This window comes from Nothoprocta perdicaria, unplaced genomic scaffold (genome assembly GCF_003342845.1).
Source record: "Nothoprocta perdicaria isolate Ctin4 unplaced genomic scaffold, notPer1 scaffold_8, whole genome shotgun sequence".
Lineage (NCBI taxonomy): Eukaryota > Metazoa > Chordata > Aves > Tinamiformes > Tinamidae > Nothoprocta > Nothoprocta perdicaria.
In genome coordinates this window covers 1,289,189-1,310,184 of record NW_020456087.1, presented here as the reverse complement: position 1 = coordinate 1,310,184, position 20,996 = coordinate 1,289,189, and the positions used below count along the sequence as shown (strand labels likewise).

Genomic DNA, 20,996 nt, shown 5'->3' with positions numbered 1-20,996 from the left:
GGCCACAGCTCTAGATTGCTGTGGATGGTGTGACGGGCCATCAGGCACCATCTCATTTGCCACCCCACGGATACCCCCCTCCCCCCTCGAATCTAGTTTAAAGCCCTCGTGATGAGCCCAGCTAGCTCCTGCCCCAGGGCCCTCTTCCCCCTTTGAGAAAGGTGGACCCCATTGGGTGCCATCATGCCTGGTGCCATGTAAGACCTCCTGTTACCAAAGAAGCCAAAGTTATGGCGATGACACCAGTCACGGAGCCACATGTTAATAGACTTTACTTTTACTCTTACCTGGAAATCATATTGATTCGTAGCAATTTCCAGAAAGTACATAGTACATCTGCACACTTCAGTGCTCAAAGATACAAGACCATCTGTTCTTCCCAGAAAAGATGGTCTAATAATTATCTCTGAGGTTTTCTGTCTGCCTATAGTAGCTGGGCCCTTTGAGCTTGCACCTTGGAGAGTGGTGACAGGCTACTATACTTACAGGGAAATTGTAAATAGTGTAAATTTCTAGCTTGTTTTGCTTGAACAAATCTTATGCAATTATACCGTGCCTTTGTCAGTCCTCTCCTTAATTCATAACTTTGGAACCTGCTAGCTAAATTCAGCCAAATTGGAAAGTCCCAGAGATAATTAAATTCTTACAAGTTTATGTTGGAGAGAAGAGGGAGACTAAAATTAGTGCTTCTGCTGAGAAAAGTCAGGCGAAGCTCAGCTGTTTTACATTTTTCTTCACAGCAGTCAGCACTGGCCGACCAATGAGCACCTGAGTATGAGGAAATTCTGCCTGCCTCTGCGTTAGCAGCAGCATGTGCTGCATCTTCTCCAAGAAACAGGGATGGAAGAAAGCCGTCATAGGGACATCTGAATTATTGCAGTGAAGAGGAATGAAGTCAGCAGACAAAGGACACAAATCCAGTGGAAAAGTTTTCATATATTCAAGAGCTTGTGGAATCATTTATTATATCTTCTTTTTACTCTCTGCTAACCTATGTGAGGGTAATCACATGAAAGACAAAAAGCTTCCTCGACATACTACTGATCTCACACCGCCTGCCTCCCAGGCACGTAACTGGCAACAAAAGCTTACACTCTGTACACATATAATAATATGCAGCATTTCAAAGAGAAAAAGAGTGTGAGAGAATAATTTTTCTTTTCTCCCCTCAAATTTGTACTAACATCAGCAGAAAACTCCACCTGCTATGTGCTACTTCCCATACCAATGTGTCGTCCTAGGTTTGCTTGGCCAGAGGACACAGAGCAGTGTTTGAACTGCCTGCATGATCGAGCATCTCCCTTCGTGTCTTGATGAAATAAGAAACAGGGTAATGTCATCTCCAAAGGCGTTAAGTCTGATTTTAATTTTAATAATCAAAAACGGGCTAGTGGTTCTCAATTTTTGACAAGAAAAATATTGCCCCCTTCAAAGACTTTTTTGTGTAGGCACTTGAGAATTCTAGCTCTATACATAACTCTGCCAATTGAAAAAAAATACTGTAAAAGCTACTCAAGCTTTCCTTTTTCAATATTTTTTTAAACTTGACTTTAAACTACCTTGTAACCACCTCAAGTTAAGAGTACAAGAATGAGGAAAACTGGAGAAGTCCTCAGATGTCTGTACTCTCTTGCTTCTCTCTATCTATTGTAATTAAGTCCTGACTAATAAAAGATACAGAAAAGTTTTCATGTAAGGTAATAACAGTGTTACTCAAGTAACACTGGGCATAAGATACAGGAGATTTATGGAAAGACAGGTATATTTAGAAGGAAGAAGTCAAAGGTGAGGAAAAAAAAGCAACAAAATTCCATAAGGTGCCCTACTGTTTGAAGCAGGGAACTAGAAGAAACAAGAAAAGATTTTTCTTTGTCAGATGATGGAACGAAAAGAGACCACTTGAATAAAGTGTTCTGTGAGTGAAAACGAGTACTTACTCTGCTTTTGACATCCTTTAGTTTGGGAAGTATTTCCAAACCAAATCCATCAGCTTGACCTCGGGTCCGGTTTCCACCATTCATATAATTTCCAAAAGCTAGAATCAAACCTAAAATTTCTTTTACGCTTGTCATGTTCAGCAAAGCCTGGAAAATGGATATAAGCTTGTAACTTCAGACATTACAAAAATATTCTTATTTTTCTTCATCAAAATGCAAATGATAAAAGCATATTTCTCTAGTTTCCCTAAAGCTTCTTTAATTTCTGTTGTCCCTCCTACCTGTGCAATTCTGATCTGAGGCCCACAGGCTGCAAAAATGGCTGAGTGCAGTTTGATAAAGAATCAATAGTTTTCACAAACAGAACACCAAAACAGAACTAGTGTTTTAGAGTATCATCTTTAAGAATAAACAAGCTTACACCAAGGAAGTGCTTGTCTTCTCTCTTACAGTTTAAAGCTTTCTTTTGAAACTATCTAATTATTCTCTTTATGTTCAACATGTAATGTTGAACCCTGTACAATGCCTTTATTAAATACCCTTTGAAAAGCACATCGTCATGTTTAAAAAAACGTGCATCAATTTGAGAGATTGGTGGGAAATTAAATTTGGAAATTCTTATGACTTAAAATTTAGAGTAATTTGAGGCTTAAATAAAGAATTTCATGCTTTAACTGGTGCAGGTCCCAATCTGCCTAAATAGTATCTTTCATTCACTCTATACAAAGCAAATGGTGTAGCATCACATACTATATAGACAACAAAAAGGTGAATGCAGCAAGTTTTATTGAAGGAGATTACTTGACATTCACAGTAACCTTTAAAAATCAGAATGAAGAGGTGGTTTAACAGGAGTTTGCATAATGCATAAAGGGATGATGAGCACTTTGGCCATGGGCCAGATTCAGAGTATCCTATTCAATTTGTTTCTCATTGCTCCTGGTGCTTTGGGAATTAACATTTCTTAGTCCACACTTAGTGCAGATATATCAGGGTTAAGAACTAAATTACTGTGCATCAAAAGATGACAGAAGAAATCTAGAAGCTCAGTGGAAAATTAAAGAATTATTTAAATTCCATATGAAGTCATCTGTCTGCCAAACCCAGATTCTGAGGCTGTAGGTCTAATTCTCAATTACAGTTAAAGCAAGTTTATATCACACTGAAAATGAAGATGAATCTTGAAGTTACTATCAAGACATTTTGGGATTGCTTGTTATTTTTACAAATTTAGCTTTCATTTATTGGCACAATCAATCATCATGTGAGCTCCTCATGAATAAACTGAAAGTAATATCTCTCTCCTTAACCCATACAAATTGATTAATTATTCATGTCTCCTTTTGAAAGTAAGAACTAAATAATTATTCTTACTGTAAGAATAAGGAAAGAAAATCAAAAGGATACAACATGGATAGAATGTGTCAGCAAAGCAGTTCAAAAGAGTTTTGCACATGGCAAAGCAAAAATTTTAAAATTCTGTCCTATCCAGTAATTAAGAAATTTCATCATTATCAGTTAAAGCCAATAATCACTTAGAATTAAAAGAAAAAATAAATCTATGTATGCCTTCAGTTTGTTGTTTAGTTTCTATAAGCACATACCTTGGAAACTCGAGTTATGATATCAACTTTCCTGTGCACTGATGTTATCCCTTCAGAGAAGACTGACTGGAAGATAATGCACTGGGCCCGTTCTGCAAAGTTGGGGATCTGAGATAACTCATATAAGAATCTGTAAAACGAAGTATAAACAAGTTTTTATATTTCATATCTGTTGGGCACATAATGAATCAAAGCAGATGTGCCCAGCAATGTGGCACTCAATGTATTAAGTCATAAAAAGTCTGCCCAAAAATTGTTCCGATGCTCAGCTTCAGTTTTCTTCTACTGATTTGCATCACACTCACAATTTTGCAGTAATGCAAAATTATCTTTAAGATATTTGCAAATTCAGTAACTGGTCTGCAACGTTACTAACTTACTTCATTCTCACATGGTCATGTTCCTCATGAGCCCATTCCAGCTTTTTCCTTTAAACTGCTCAGAAAATAAAGCAATAAATAGAAGTCTATTCAACAACTCCAATTTGGATACTGCAAATGAAAGTATTTTTCAAACAAAAAATAAAAAATATTCTACTTAAAAAGAGCGGAAAAATTAAAATTTCTTAGATTAGCAGTATTTATAGTATTTGTTTAATGGGTTTTGAGTCTAAGATTTCAGTGGTATGTGCTTTCATGACATCCAAAACCAGTCTTTTACTCCAATATCCCTTCAAAAACACTCTTCAAATTTGCTGTCCCAGGTGTCCTTAGATCCCATTAATGCGATGGCTCCAAGATCTGTCTCACTGAACTCAGGGAAAACTGAACCAGTTATTCTATCAGTGTGAATTATTACCATCTTTTTAAGTGATTTCAGTCAATAAATCTGATTTCTCTGAATTACTATAAAGTTTAAAACTCATATATATATTTCTCATGCTTGCCATGCTTTCCTGTATTCATAGTTAATCTCTAAAAATCTTGTCAAAATCCACCTGTGACTGGTGTGAAGAACTGCATTCTAATTGGACTCTGATATTTTTCTCCTTCTTTTTCTGCCTAGTGAGAAAATCTCTTGAGAAAGAAGGACTGACGAGGCTAGGCTTGGCTCTGGTACTTACGCAGTGGGAAAGAGAGAAATGCCAAGCTGGTATTAATAAAAATGCTTCCTATTGGGAATGAATGGTATTGCCAGGAAACAAGAGGATACTTTGCACTTTGTGTGAGTGAAACAAAAGAAAGAAAAAAAAACTGCCTCACAATAGCTCTAATGTACATACATTTTCAAAGTTTAATTTTAAAAATCCAAGTGACACATTTTATTGCCCTCTCTTGGAAAGAGAACTATCGTGTACACTTCTGGTCATCAGGATACAAGATAATTGTGCTGACAGTTAAAAGAAATTCAGCAATAAAGGAAAATATCTCCAGATTTTGGAGTTCAAAGTATGCAATGTAAATATTCAGATAGAACATTTATAACTGAAATCTGTCACAGAAAGGAATCTTATTGACTACAACTGGAGCTATTAGGCAGAAAGTCATAGCATCTATCTTGTTATCAAAGATAGTCATATTCCAGTAAAAACATGCTAGAACAAGCTTTGGAGAGAAAAGAATATTTGAGTTCTGGCATTTTTGCAGTCATATACTGAGAAAAGTATGATTTAGATGTAAAGTAATAATGAGAAGAATTTGACATAACATCACTTTTTGATGGGTTTCTCATTGCTATACTTTTCAAGGCCTAAAGTAAACACAGAATTTGCTGTTCATCTGTGTGAGGTCCATTTTACTCCTCTCCTGCAGAAATTGTAAATAAAAGTGCATTTACTGGAGAACTCTTTTATCCTACCAGAATCTTCTGAGAGAGGACTTCTGAGTATTTTCAAATCAGGCATATGTCCATGATGTTTGTATAACAGTGAGAACATATTCAGGAGATGGACAAGGAAAGCTGATTCTCTGAAGGTAAACAACTTTCCCATTCACATTTATCAAATTTGGAAAGCAAATGACACTGCTTGGATAGAAAGTCCTATTTTATTTGCAAATATCAACAGCCCTGTTCTTCCTGAATTCCAACTACATACAGTACAAAGAAGCTCAGTACTGTATTTTGTTACAATTCCCTTCATTAGTAGTGTCACTTTCATAGTGGCAAGAACTTCACAGAAATTATTTTACAGCTAAAACTCACTTCTTGGAAAGTAGGTTAAGCATCTGCATTCTGCTAGTAAAAACCAAAGTTGGGGACAATTTTGTGTATAAAGCTTTAAGTGTTAACAAATATTAGCATCTTAGTAGCTATTATCACAAAGCATGATCAAGGGTGACATTGTCATGTTGCTGTTTTCAGTTATGCAAACAAGATAGACCAGCCAAAGAAATCAGAATCATTTGCGCAGGAGAGCCTTAATGAAACCAGCAAAGCTTTCTTCTTGTTTGGAAATCCGAAACATTTTAAAAATGGCAAAGGATTTCTTTAAACTTCAGTGAATTCAAGCTAATAGTTTTGGTATATGAATGTCTATCATTAGTACAGTCAACTACTTTACAAATAGTTTTATTCTTTCATGCTTTCGTTCTGATTCTTATTAAGGAAAATATACCATGCTATGCAGCAATTAGCTTCAATCACACATACAAATATATTTTTTTGCTTTTAATCGTTTAAGGGATAACAGGAATATCACAATTCAACAAATCACCAGAACTGCATTTATTGAGGCTGACTTAGATACCAATACCACCAGCACCTGACCTACTGAGGTTTCAGAAAGGGCTTGATTTTGAGGGACCAATACAAATTATATGTGCAGCACTGGTAAATTATTTCACTTCAAAGCAATATTTTACAAAGCTAGATTTCTTAATTAATGTATTTTAATAACAGAGTAAACAAGAGAAAATTACATCTGATAAAGAATATTTTTAATATTATTATTTCACTTTGAATGACCAGGCATAACTGTCTTCACTGTCATTCACTGTTCTTCAAATGGAATTGCCAAACTATTACAGGATAAATCTGATCTTCTGTTTAGTGAAGGTCAGCCTCTCTCAACTGTAATTTAAACGCTGTGACTATCTTTTATTACACAAGCCCTACACAATTCATATTTTCCAGAATAGAAAATATATTTACATTCATTCCATGCAGATATAGAACCACGAGGTTGCCAAAGCTTCAAACTCTGGAAAACATCAGCTAGTCACACACTGTTCTCTTGTGCTCCAAACCTCGGCTGTGGAAGCACGGACAAGGGCTGCAGGACAAGTCCATACATATACTGTAGTGACAGTCATGCTCTTAAGTCTTGCTTTTGCCTCATCCCCCAGAATTAACCTATTCCCCAGTGAATCACACGCAGCTGTCAGCAACAAGTATTTTGTTACCTTGTGGGAAGACAAAACAAAACAAAATAAACAAAAACCCTGCTCTTCACCACCGCCCTTCAAATGGAGAGGAAAAAACGCACTGCCTCTCACATCAGGCAATCACATTCTACCTCCACTGCTTCAGTGCTCTTCTTCCTATGTTTTCCTATGCTGACAATAAGAGAAATGACAAGAACACACAACCAAGAGAAGAAAACAAGGTGGCAGACAGACTTCAGGGCAGGAAATCACACTGTGTTTGGGAGAGGACAAAGAGAGAAGTATCAAAGCGGAAGCTGGATGCCATGGGTAGGTGCAAATAGAGACTCAGACAAATACATCATAAAAAATACAGGTTACAATTCCTTTCAGGGATTCTTGTGACCCTCATGTTCATCTAAGGCTCATTACAACAGCAGGAGCAACACCTGAAAACATTTTTTTTTTTTTTTTTTTAAATCTTAACAAGTGCCACAGTCTACACAACAGGGGAGAGGAACTCTGGAACAAGCCTGTAGGTCTCTGGGCAGCTCTCTCTGCTAAAATGCATCATGTTGTGGTTACGAACTCACCAAAATCCTGTTTGTGTAGCTCTTCCATGAAGCCAAAATTAGTCCGGCCTTGGGTTGAGGCCAAATGGATTAATAAGAAAATAGAAACAGACTTTTTTTTTTTTTTTAAAACTGATTCAAGGCTATATATTTAATCAGTTCTCGTGGTCCAAGTATTATCTATAATGTAGCAATAATATGTGTTAAAGGCAAGCTTTACATTAGGCCTTGAAATACAGAAAAGAAGATAAGGGCTAGCTAGCACGAATTATGCTTGGGATTCCTTTTAAACTATCAACAAAGGAACAGACTACCTAAATTATAAAGTATTACGCTATCAACCCCTCAAGCAAATCCCCAAAAAACAAATCAGCTTACTGTTCTGGTTTATCCAGGAACTTCAGTTCCTCTTCTTTTGAAGTCTGATAATGTTGCTTTATTTTTTCCAGTTCATCCTTTTGTGCTCTCTGAGTAAATTAAAGTAAAAAATGAATAATTAATAACAAATTATTAAATCACCAATTTACCTGTTTATCAGCATACCAGAATTATAATTTTAAGGACACATTTAGACCATGCTAAGAAGAGAGGTATAAAGAACCACAAGCGGGCATTTATCCAAGCTGGTAAATTCCTAGAGTGCATTGCAGTATCATTCAGATTTACCAGCCTTGTCCCCAAAATGAACCATTCTTTGTGAGCATAGCCCTCCTCCACCCCTCAAAAACAGAAACAAAATCACAGCTGTAGGCTGCATTTTGACTCATCTAATGTCAAAGAGGTTTCTATGTATCACTTAATGCTCTGAATGCAACCAGAGTCCTATAGACTCACTTCATGAATTCTATATGCAGGTGTACAACTGAAGTGTTCTCATTATACACAGCAATTTGGGTAGGGACTGCAATGCAAAATACCTGAAGTAACTGCTTTAGCCACCTACCCTACATGTTACATCTTTTCCTACATTTTATCTTGATTCTAAATGCACTCTACTGTTTTATATTTCTGACTATTTCTGACTTTAGGAACTGAGACATGAGAGAAATATGTATCTCAATGGATATCTTAGGATGATATCCATTTTATTATGTTCCATAAGTTTTTTTTTCTATAAAATATCTCTACTCTAAAGCAAAACCACAAAATAAAGTTTTATTCATTACTTTTCTGTAATTCTGAACCCTGTGCTGATTAACCCCAGCTTTATCTCTACATACTTACATTTTCATATAGTGCTTCTAGTGTTTCCAGGTCTACAACTGAGTCATCCACACACAGTATAGCTGTATAGGATACAAACATAAATTAGATGCTAGAAAATGCAACTTGAATTCAACTCTGTTTTCTATAATACACATCATACAGATATGAGATATCTGAAATTTTTATACCCAATTAATACTTCAACATTTCAGCATTTTGGGGAAGTCAAGGATATAACCTGCCAGTTGCTCAGAAGCCTGTGTAGGAGGTTAAGCAGAAAAATGTGACAGCACTGGATACCAGAATACCTGATACCAGGATACTTGAATAGTTCAGGTTTCAAGGTGGTTTAGAAGACCAGAGAGCAAAGAACTGAGAGTTAGGCTGTTTAGAATGGCCTATGTACATGGGAAATAAGGCAGAAAACTGGAAGATCAGGTCATCTTTTTGATTCCTCTTTACCACAAAATCTTTTCTTCCTTAATTCCAAATTATATGGCATTATATGTTTCCAACATTTGGAAATACCACTACAATTTAGGAGAAACTGGGAGACTGCTTTTGAAAACTAAATGGAATTGGATATCATGTACTCTCCAATGCTCTCTCACAATTCTCCTACTGCTCTGAAATGTTACATTCCAGTAAGCTAAGAGGTACATAACACTATAGAGATAATTTAGGATCTTTATTTTTTTCTGAAAGCAACATTTCATCATGTTTCTTAACACTATCGGGCAGAATTTCCAAACTACCTACTTACATTTAAATGTTACTGAGAACATAAATGCCAGAAGGATCAAGATTAAAGCCCCTGGCAATTTCCCATGTAACCAGTAAATCATCACTAACTACTACCTGATATCTTTTAATTTCAGCTGTATTAGATTTCTTCACCTTTACGTGTGGAGTCTTGACTATGTGTGAACTTAGAAGTTTTTAAAAGCTCTTGCTGTATTTGCAAGCCAGGTTTGAAAGGGACAAGGCACACACATCTTTAATTATTTAAAAGTAATAAGCTTTCGCCCGCTCTCCCACCTACCCCATGATTTTACATTGTGAAATTAACCAGCAGGCTAGTAAATTTTCTCTGTGGCAGGCTAATTAATTTTATTAAAAGCTCCAGTGACATTTAGAATGCTTTAAAATTTTGCCTGTCAATTATGATTCCATCTGCTGACATTACACCTTGGTTAGAAGAAAGGATTATATGGAGAGAGGCAGTAACAGTGGGGGGGGGGGGGGGGGGAAGCAGTATCTATATGTATTTCATTCCATTTTGAAGATTCTAAAAATCCCAAGATTTTAACCAAATATAAAAACTGAAAAACAGAGCTAGCCACAAATCTCTGCTTAAAGAAAAATCAGTAGGGACTAAATCTATTAGATCATGTTTGCCCTTGTAAGATGGTTGCATGAATTGCATTTTCTGTTGTACTAATCAAAAAAATTCAAAAAAAAAAAAAAAAAAAAAAAAAGTGAGAGACTGGAAAATCTCTTGGAAAAAAGTTTTCATGGCCTAATAAATTTAATTATTATGACTTCTGAATACATATCTTTAGTTCAGTTTCTTTTTCATCCTATCCTATTTTGGGATACTGTAATACTTGCAAAGATAACTGTCATTTTATTACTGTCATTTTATATTTCACAGACATGCCTTTCCATTTATTTCTACAACATGTACTTTTTTAGTACAACTCAGTAGACTGACTTGCAAGGAAGCAAACCAGAGTCATATACAAGATAATTTTAACTCATACTAGAAATGCAAGATCATGTAACAATAATAGCAGATCTTTACAGCACAAGGCTGTTATAACGACAGCTAATTGCTTAAGAAAAGAGAATATACTAATAGGAAAACCAGTGTATGTATGTCTGATAGTTTCAGACAAACCAGACAAAAATAAAGCTCTAAAAACCAAAAAGGTTTATCTTATGCTGAACTCTCCGATTAACTTTTCGGTACTTAACAACAGGTATTAAAACAAAACAAAAAAAAAAAAAAAAAAGATTGAAGTGGCATGATAAACTATTCACTATTGAAATAATAAAATACAATTTCACACGTTAACATATTTTAACAGCTTTAATGATGATCAATGTTAAGAGATAATATGAATTATTTTACCTTTTGGGACAACTAGGTATATTTTCTGAACTATTTGCTATAGGACCAGCACAGATATTATGAGCATCCCCAAGGCAGACTGGTTGCCAGCTAAAAATCTACTCCTCTGACTCAATTCAATGAAAGTTTGGCATATTAGGGATGCTAATATATGTCAAAATCTATAGCAGGATCTATAGCAGGATCCTCTGCTCCATCTCCATGCATTTTATCATCTTGGTCCTCTTATCTGTATTTTCATTCATACTGAACAACTTGGCATTATAAATATTGAGACAAAAATGAAAAAGTATGAAGCTACATAAAAAGCAATAAAAAGCTTTAATTTTGGAAATTTTGGAAATTAAGTTGGAAGCTATCCCCAAACTCACAGGTGTATTAGTAGTCTTCATGTTCTTCTTAAAGTGCAGCATGTGCAAGACTTCCACAATATGTTGTAAAAATTGAGTTTGGGCAGCTTAAAAAAAATTCCATTATGCTAGATGAAAGAAACTTTAGTTATTTTACTTTTTCCTTAGAACCATAAGGAAGAAAGTCTGATTTTTTTCTGTGAAAAGTGAAACTGATTTTCAATCATGTATTTTTTTTATATTAGTATTTTTAGTAATGTTAAAAAGATGCATTTTTCAGAATGCTCTCCCTTATCCAGTGAATATAACTACTTTATTGAATTACACTCCATTATACCAAGACTCACATAATATGGGTAAAGTATCATAAATCTACAAAAGAGGCTCCGAAACAATAAATAGATTAACAGTTAATACAATATCAATCATCATTGGTGGGTTTTACTTTTATCTTGCTTTCTAGTTAGCTGTCTTCCTCGCACTGTCAGTTCAGTTAGAATATTTCACCTACACCTCACAATATGCCGAAAGGAAGTAGACTCATGCTGTGAAAAGCTGGTAATTTTATTGGGTTCCTCTACCTTTAAAAAATCTGTTACTTGGCCAAGTCTGGTTTCTGAGATCCCTTTTTGCAGGGAAATTGAGGCAAACATTTTTATGTGGTCCACGGTGTCTGCTCACAACAAGAAGAATTTATATACACAAGGATCATTAGTGCAGGGTTGCACCCATTAGGATATAATAACCGTCAGCGAGGACAAAAAACAGATCAGCATCATGAGTTCAAACTAGCAGGCACACATAAAAATACTTGCCAACTGCATTTCACATATTAAGGGTACTGCCTCAAATATAAACTTTTACCAAAGGGTTTTAACAGACTGACTTTTAAAAAGTGAATCTCACTGTAAAAAACAGATTCCCTGCTGAACCACTTCTTTCACACACCTTATTTCATCATTTCAGAAACATAAACCAAAGAAAAGCTGGGTATTTAAGGCATACTGGGTGCATTCTACACACAACTGTAGATCTTAAAGTTTTAATACGAAAAAGATACTTCTTTCCTCCTAACTACCTTAAATACTAACAGAGTTTTAAGGCCAATTCTGACATGCAGCCTCATTCACACTATGTACGTTTTGGTTAAATCAGGATTTAAGTCCTGCTGACAGAACCTACGCACAAACAGCAGTTTTGAACCAGTTGATCTGACAATTAGGTTACAAAGAATATGAGGAAAATATGAAAAAATACTTTATTTATTTGGTCTCTTACAATAAAACAGAAATATGTTATTTAAATAAATAAATAAATAATGCTTTCCCAAGTTTATTACATGTATTTGGCCTGGAAGCACTTGACGGCTTCACCTAGTATATTCTGCTGAGAAAGTATCATTTCATAGGAAAATTAAGGCTCTCTTTAGCACACTTAAATGAAATTGTGACTGATTTAGTCAACCAGAAAGTTACTATGACTGTTAAAGACTAATCCGTGCTTGGCAAAACTGCCTAAAATATCCAATCTGTTCTAGTTTGCTTCATACAAATTGATCTAATGTTCTAAACTCATTTAAAGTTTTTTCTTTCCCCCAGCATTTAACTACCATTCAATTCAAGAACATTAAAAAGCACAATGCAAAGAAGCACCATGGGCACAATGTGGGTTTAGAAGAGTAGGGAAAGCTCAATTGCTGCAAGAAGTCATGAGCAAAAGACTCTGGCACTAATGTTAACCTACCCACATCAGACTAGATGCCCTAGGCAGATTCACAAAAACATATGTTGTAGATTATCTAGAACAAAGAAAATAACTTTTAACGGAAATTGTTTCCCAATTTCTGAGATGAGTATGTAGCTATCTCTGCACTTCATGCATAGGAATGTATATATGTAACACTCAGGGTAGACAGAAAAGTTACACAATTTCACATTTTTTAAATTTATTTTTTAATCTTTATAATCTATACTGTCCTCCTGATATTTCAGAGGAAATCCCATTAACCTCATTTTCTATAGTGCAAGAATTATTACAAAGCATTTTCCTTAACCTTGAAGTATTTCCAAAATACTCTTCCAAAAGAGCAGTGGCAATATTGTGCTGCATAGTACAGTTAAAACACAGGTTGGGATTCAAACATTTTGGACACGCTGCAGTCTGCAGATTAGAGTTGCTTTGGAATAGTTTGAATTGCACATATAAAATTTAGGATCTGAAAGATCCTAAGAAAAGTGTTAACAATGATATTGTTCACTAAGGCTTAGATGTGATTTCAGGCATTTTGTGTGCTGCGTGCATCACATGGGATGCAGTTAGACCCTCCAAATGTAAGAGTGTAGGGAACAAATTCTGTGTTATCTTGACCAGTGTTTTGATTCGCCTTTTGTCTATCAATCTTACTATCAAAATGATTGCCTATCAATATTAGTATGAGAAAATATAAGGAACAGTAAAACTCATATAGCTAACAGGATTCAGCTAACAGACTCTATTCAGTTATATCCACTTTAATCCAAGATTTCATTTTCCAACATACTTTCCAATATTTTTGAAGCTCTGTTAGATTTGAACATTTTGAAGCCTAGATATTTTACATTGCTTATGAAGACAAGTGAATTTGAAATGCACAGTAAATACACCACACATGCTATTACAGGTTAGCCACTGTTACTCTGATTTAATAAATGAGGTTTCAAACATTATATTTAATTGCTTAAATCCAGGAAAGAAAGAGTTCTTTTTAATACTAAATGTGCACAGACAGAGTCTTAAGGCCAAGTGCTAGTAGTCACTCTGACCACATATAAGTTCTGTTTTCCTTACAGTATTAAATATTTACATTAGTAAATGTTCTAGCAAAGTCTACACCTGCTCATGCAAGGAATAACATGCCATGAAGCGTACAGTACTCTATAAAGTATGCATCTGGTGTCATCTATCACATCTCATATATTCGGACACAAAAAAAACATATACCAATATGTGAGAACATCTAATTAATGCATCCTGATAAAAATCAGGGGTATTAGTGAGCCATTTTCATTATTGTAAAGGTGGAGACCTGCAATTTTAGTTGCAAAATGAAGGCATCATGGAGGTAGGTAGAGGCAGCTCACAAGAAGCTAGCAGAGATGACCTAAGCTGCAGTACACTGCTATTGCTGGCTACTTATACTGGGAACAGCCTGAGTGACTGGAACGTGGGCCTAAAATCATCTGGAACCAGTGCCCACAGAGGGTCTTTACATACAGTTATAACCAGCATATCTAATTAGCAACTGAACTGAACCACCTCTCCATGAAGCAAGCTGTAATGTTTTAACAGCAAAGCCACACAAGAAGTCTAGAGTCAGAAGTCTGCTTGTCAAGCTGTAAGGTTTCTGCTGATCCACCCATAGGTAAAGTAATAGAGAAGTGTGCTGCCATGAAAAGGAGATTACCCCTACAACTCTGCAGAGCTAAAAGCATATTCCTTACCTAAAAGCTCCTTTATATCATTCTTCATCTCTTTTGCATGAATTTTTTTAAAAGACACAGGAAAGAAGCCTTGAAAATAATCTCAAAATTGGGCACTATTTCATTTGCACTATTTGTTTTTTAAATATAAATACAGATTCTATCCAATCCAGATGAACAGTTTCCTGTATGCTGCTTCTGTGTAGGAAATTATTATTAATGGTCTAAGTAGAAGGTATATTGCCCTCTTCAGTATCAGATTCATCAATAAAATTTGTTAGTGTTCTTAGCACCTAGTTCATTGGATAGGTGCAGCAGGAGAATTTTAATGTCCATCTGCATCACTTAAGCCCCAACGGTAGCCAAAATAATTATTCAGGTTTAGCCCTTTTACTCCCTAGGCTATACTCAGATACAGCAATTTATCTGCAAAGGGTGTCCTCCTTTCTCTCGAAGAAACATCTGTGGGAGATTCCCTTCTCCAAGTGGCTCATTATCAAATGCAAACTGAAACATCTGGGTGCCAGATATGATTCCTTACATGTGTTACCACTGCTGAGCTATCTAAAGAATATGCTGTTAAGACAGTTACTTAAAATAATTTGAGAGTCAAGTCCCACAGATGCAGAAACTTCACAGTATGCAAAGTAGTACCTAAGTTTTCAGGGAATTGCACTTCTTTTCTCTGCAATTCTGCATGCATTTATATGCATGAAGCTGTTTTTCATAGAAGTAATTTGAGGATAGTTTTTTTCTGTCTTTCTATAACTACTACTTATGGTAGAAAAAACAATACATTATAAATAGATAATAAATTCATTTGAATATGTCCTTTCAACAAATATGGTCAGAACAACTTGAAATAAAATTAGATTTGTTTTTTCACTTAGATTTTCTTTTGCTTCAAGCTTCTTCACTGTCAGTTGCAAGCTGAAAAAGACAATTTCTCTTCCCTGTATTTGATGTACCGAATTATGCAATGGAAGTAGGCATGCAAATGGTGTGCTTAGTTTTCATGTTTCTTAGAAATATCCCTTTGTATTGGTACTTCATTTGGTATTCATCCTCAAGTGATTATATTGTTTTCAGCGAGGTGCTGGCATGAGGTAGCTAGCATACTGTAATGATTTTTTTTCATCCAGTGCATTTAATATAGCAGCCATTTTCTAATATCTCTTGATCAGCAGGAGTTGGAATTTAAATTGATTTAAATCAGTTCACTAAAATAAAACAAACTAGAGCAAAAACATAGACTAGAAGAAGGACCAGCAAAACCATACTGCTGTTTTCATTACACAGTACGCATTTCTAAAGATCTAAAGGCATCTTTAGAATATAGACATCCCCGAGACTAGTGAATTATGCTTTTTCTTTCCTCAGGGAGACTCTACACACAGATTTCTTTTAGAATCACTCATGTTGCTTGGAGATTATCTCCTAGCTGTTCCCATAGGCAAGTGGCAGTACATCCTATTGCTGCCCTGAGCAAGACATGCGGTGACAGGCCAGTCCCTTGCTATCTCTCACAAGAGGAAAGGTGATGAGTTACAAACTTTCCTTCAGCGATGACACTTACTTGATCTTTTTAATTATTGTTAAACTTGTGGGACCAAATTGCCTAAATCTACAGTAGCAAATAGTCAAGTGCAGCAGAAATAGATTGGTAGAGAGAAAACTGGTGCTGAGGACCAGTGTTCAGGGTCTACACAATTCTGTGTTACTTTCAAACAGGTCTAGTCTGACCCTACGTTCTTTAAAGCCACGTATAGAGTGCTGTCGTGTTCCTACAGCACATGTGATTTAGTTTCTTCCTGAAGGATGTTTGTGCACTGTCAAACTGCTCTGCAACGCAAACTAAAATCCAGCCGATTTGCTTCAGAAGCAATCTGCTTCTACAGGTCTTCTACAGATTTTGGATGTACAGATCCAAAGTAAAGTGCTTCTACAGACAGTATAGACACACACAGACATTTTAAAAAATTCTTCTTTCCTCTTAATTTTGGTGTTAATTGGCTGGGGACGGTGGAGTTTAAAGCTACAGAAGTAGAACAAAGAGCTGACAAAGATACATGGCATGATCACATATATACTTTACACAGCTATAAAGCCACAAGCGGATATTCATGATAAAGTAGGATCTATAGGACATCATGGCACGAAAATAAGGAGTTAAAAAAATGTCTTTGGGAGTATTTAAGAATACTATGCTGTTTTTATATTGTAGCTGCTACCTTTTTCCTGACAGCAAATTATTCAAATATTTAATAATGGCAGGTTTTCTTTCCATCTCATTCTGATACCTTTCACACAATACTGGCAGGCACAAAGTTATTCCTTCTTCTGTTGTTTCCCTCCACCCCAAGAGCCATCTGCAAGCCCTTGTGCTTTTAAAGTCCTAGATGCTCAAAGGCTCTTCTAAAATTAATAATCAATGCCAGCAGCATCTCAACACTCTACCCAGTATTTGCATGTGATGGAAGGAAAACAATAGCAAAAAGCAGACATCAACTTGAATTCTTCCAGCAGTTGTTTTAAATGCTGAATATTTTTCTTTTTAAATGTGAAAAAGAAATAAACAATATCCCTAAACAATACCTTTTTAAATCCAGAACATAAGCAGAATCTGAATTACCCAAGTGTTCTGAAAAGTCTGTATTTCTCTACTGTCACATTGGCAAACTCGGATAATTTCTACCAGTAATGGAATTTATACAGAGTAGCTCGATGCTTTGAAAAATGCCATCATCTTTCCGATTGCCACATGGTAGCTGCATTCTCAGTTTTGGATGTGCTTTTTATATGGTTAATGAAGCAAAGTTTAAACATTCAACAAATACAGGCTGCATATTTGAAACCCAACAGATTTATACATAAAACCTCTATTGAATTTTTTTTCAGTGGGGGACTTACTTAAGCAAAAGGGGAGAATCATAGCAGAGAAATACGAAACTACTTTGAGGAAACCCTGGATTAGAAGTGACGTGAAAAAAAAAAAAGGTAGAGAAAGACATGAATCTAAATTTACTTGAGTTTATTTAGGTGAAACTGCTGTATTTACTTATTCGAAGAGTGATTCTTCTGCTGTCATAAAGAAGGCCACACACAAAGGCCCATAAGAAATTCTCTGAAGGGTGCTATGAAAAAAATATCCATGTAAAATATGATACATTAAAAGTTCTGAAAGACCTACCTTGCTGAATATCCTTCATTTCCAGGTGCAAACTTGATATTAAAATTCCTACAGTTTGAGATCGTTTTCCATCCAACAATTTGATAATCTGCAAATATAATGCAAAATAATCTTAGATCAAATAACCACTCTACAGAGGTTTTATTAGCACAAAAGAGAAACAATGTCCTTTCAACCCTCAAAGTTTTGTTATTAATTAGATGTGATAGTAGAATCTACCTTTTCTCTGCATCTTCTGCACCTTAACAAATGGCTGATAAATATAATCTTGAAGTCTCATCAGATCTAGTAAAGAAGTTCATCTCTTATTGGCAGAATGTTACTGGCAAGTCAAAAAAGACACATCAAATCATTACTCTAAAATGATTTTTTTCCTTCTTTAGAAGATTGGGGTGAAATTCTTTAAGACATTCTGAGCATGTCACATGTTCCTCAGATGATGTGATATTTTTTTTTCCAAAAAGGAATACATTTAAGTCTATCTTTTTGTCAAAGGATCTCTTCTCAACCAAGGAAAGTTGAAAAATATCTTTCTATGCCCTGTCAACACTGCAGCCTTTCACTCTTGTCTCATCGTGCTCCCTCTACACCATGGACATTTTACATGGATCTGTGCATGGCGTTCCTATTTCAGTAACAGACACTTGCTAGTATATAATCCTGATGCAAAGAAAGCAGAAGTAGAAGGAGAAGAGCAAGTAAAAGCTATAGAAATTATTTTGGAGAAATATAAAAAGTCATATATGAAAAATAATGCATAAAACAAAACAAAACAAAAAAAAACCTTATTACCTATGTGGATCAGTCCATAAATAAAGTATTGAGAGGTTAGATTTTGGAAATGCAATTCAAATGTTAGAAGAGATAACCTGATAATAAGAAGCTTGGATTCAAAACTGAATTTCCCACAACACTTGGATTGTTTTTATTTGTGATTTTGATTGGTATCATAAGGAAGATATGACAGTAACAAGGCACAAAATTCAAAACAGATGTGAAATTCTTCAAAATAAAAAAGTTTAGATCCAAGCAGTTAGCTTGCTAGTGTTGATGAACACATACTATTGATAGTGCTAACTCAAATGTAAAATTAAAATAGTTACTGAATGCATATTCCCTAGAATATATCACATATAAATTCATACATGTATTTCCACTATTTTATATAAATATTTATATATATACACACACACACACATATACACATTTTTGTACTTTTGTGTATACACACACGAATTTATCTTTATTGTTTGGGAAACCATCTTTGGATATGTAATAATATCCAAAACTATAAAGAGTTGTTATTCCTGTAATGCCCTTATAGATGTTTATATTAGAGAAAATTAACTGATTATATTTATAATTTATAAATTTAAATTTTTGTACTTATTTTTTCCTACAAGCATTTCCTACATCCTATTTCTAATGGGGTTTAGGAACATTTAACAGCGTAACTAATTACTTAATCACGTAAGTAAAAGTGGAGTCACAGTTGAAAAATTCAAGAAAAACAAAAATGCTAAAGACAGTATAGCAGGAAAAATATAAAGTTAATTATTGTTTATAAAAGTACTGAAATAGTTCTGGATAATGAACAAATAAGCGTGCATGCTGCCTTCATCAAATATCTTACAGATTCTTTATGACCCTGCTGTTGAGAGTCAAAATGAACTTATGTTAAAGTAGATTTTGTATATTTTCTGTCAATATTGCAAATAAAATATACTGAGAAAGTTCTTCCAGGCTATATCTATGGTATTTATTTTGGATGCTAGAAAAGAAATATAACATAATTTATTTAGGACATATTCTTTAGATGAGAAAGGATTCAGGTTCTTAATTTCCTGAGTTCTGAAACACAGATCACTTGAAAAATGAATACTCTGCAAGTATCACATCATATTAACTGAGATTTTTCAGAGCAGCTACAAGGAACTGCACAGTTTATCATGGTCATTTCTGAAGCTATACATGAATTTGCTAAACTCGGCAGCACATTAACTTCTAACAGGGATAATTACAGGCTTGAGTAGTATGCAATTTGTATAGCATTTGCTGACCTCCAAGTTGACCCTGTTCAGGGGCAAATTCATAGGTTGTCATAAACCCCATTAGACATGCCTAGTTTGAGGCAAAACCTTTCCAGACTATAGCCCCTATGGATGATATAACATCTGAAATCATTGCATTCAGATATTTTAAGTACTAATATACATACTCTCCAAATATGATCAATCTAGCTCACATCACCAAGCAAGACTTTCTTCTTGAAAGACTGGTAAAATACATTGTAAGAAGAGTAATTTTAAAAGCTATAATAGAGATTCATGTTTCAGAATGCCCAGCCAACTGTATGTTCACAGCATTTTTAGACAAATCTACACATGGTCACAATTACCAGACACCAAACTAGACTCAGAGTACCTGAAATAGCTTCAGCCAAATGAAATCTCTCACTGAAAGCTAATATTTCATTTATTAGACAGTGGGAAGGGAGTAATAAGACAACAGAAAAGCTTAAGTAGGGCATAAAAGTATTCTAAAAAAAGTTGTGATGTTGAAGAATTAGAAATGACTTTTGTCATAGATTTTAGAAACAATGTGTAGTTTGAAAATTTCTGCAACACGAACGTATAACCAATGGTAAAACACAGAACAGGTTTTCAAAGATAAACATTTTGCCCCAAAATATGGTTATTTTGCAGAAGCAATTGACACAGAATTAAGTATGTATGTGAATTCTAAATAGAAAGCAGATACAAAAAAAAAAAAAAAAAACCACCACCAGCAGTTTTTCAGGTCATAAAAAAAACATAAGGCAATAAAATGGAAGTTTGTAAGGACAGCATTGCAGTACTCAGGCTATACTTGAAAAGAAAAATCACTGTTCACCTCTCAGCATATTGGGACTTGCTTGTGGCTGGCAGCGACAGGTGACGCGCTCCAACGCGGCTGAGGCCACTGGCTGCTGCTGCAGCTGCAGGCAGAGATTGTCCAAGCCCTGGGCAAGGCTCCCGGCTGCCAGCCACTCCTCCAGCCTCCAAACCAATGCATCGCTGCAGTGCATGCAGCATCCTGAAGCTCAGCAAACACACTGTGACAGCTGGTGTTGTCCAATTCGTTCGGTGGCCTGATCTATCATGTCATTTGTCCTGTGTGGTGATTCCTATCTATTTTTTAATGCTACTAAGTTAAATTTTCCATTATAGGACTAACTTCGTTGTTTTGCATAACTGCAATGTC

General features: G+C 35.3%; 1 protein-coding gene across 1 annotated transcript in view; it reads right to left on the bottom strand.

The window, feature by feature from the left end:
* The window catches only part of LOC112958030 (formin-like), a 117,239-nt gene that overhangs the window by 54,597 nt on the left and 41,646 nt on the right, over positions 1–20,996 (bottom strand). Inside the window, exons 7-11 of the mRNA XM_026051834.1 lie at positions 17,754–17,841; positions 8,640–8,701; positions 7,794–7,882; positions 3,542–3,671; positions 1,938–2,084 (exon numbers count right to left, since the gene is read on the bottom strand). Of these exons, the coding sequence (XP_025907619.1) occupies positions 1,938–2,084; positions 3,542–3,671; positions 7,794–7,882; positions 8,640–8,701; positions 17,754–17,841 (516 nt within the window). The remainder of the gene's footprint in view (positions 1–1,937; positions 2,085–3,541; positions 3,672–7,793; positions 7,883–8,639; positions 8,702–17,753; positions 17,842–20,996) is intronic.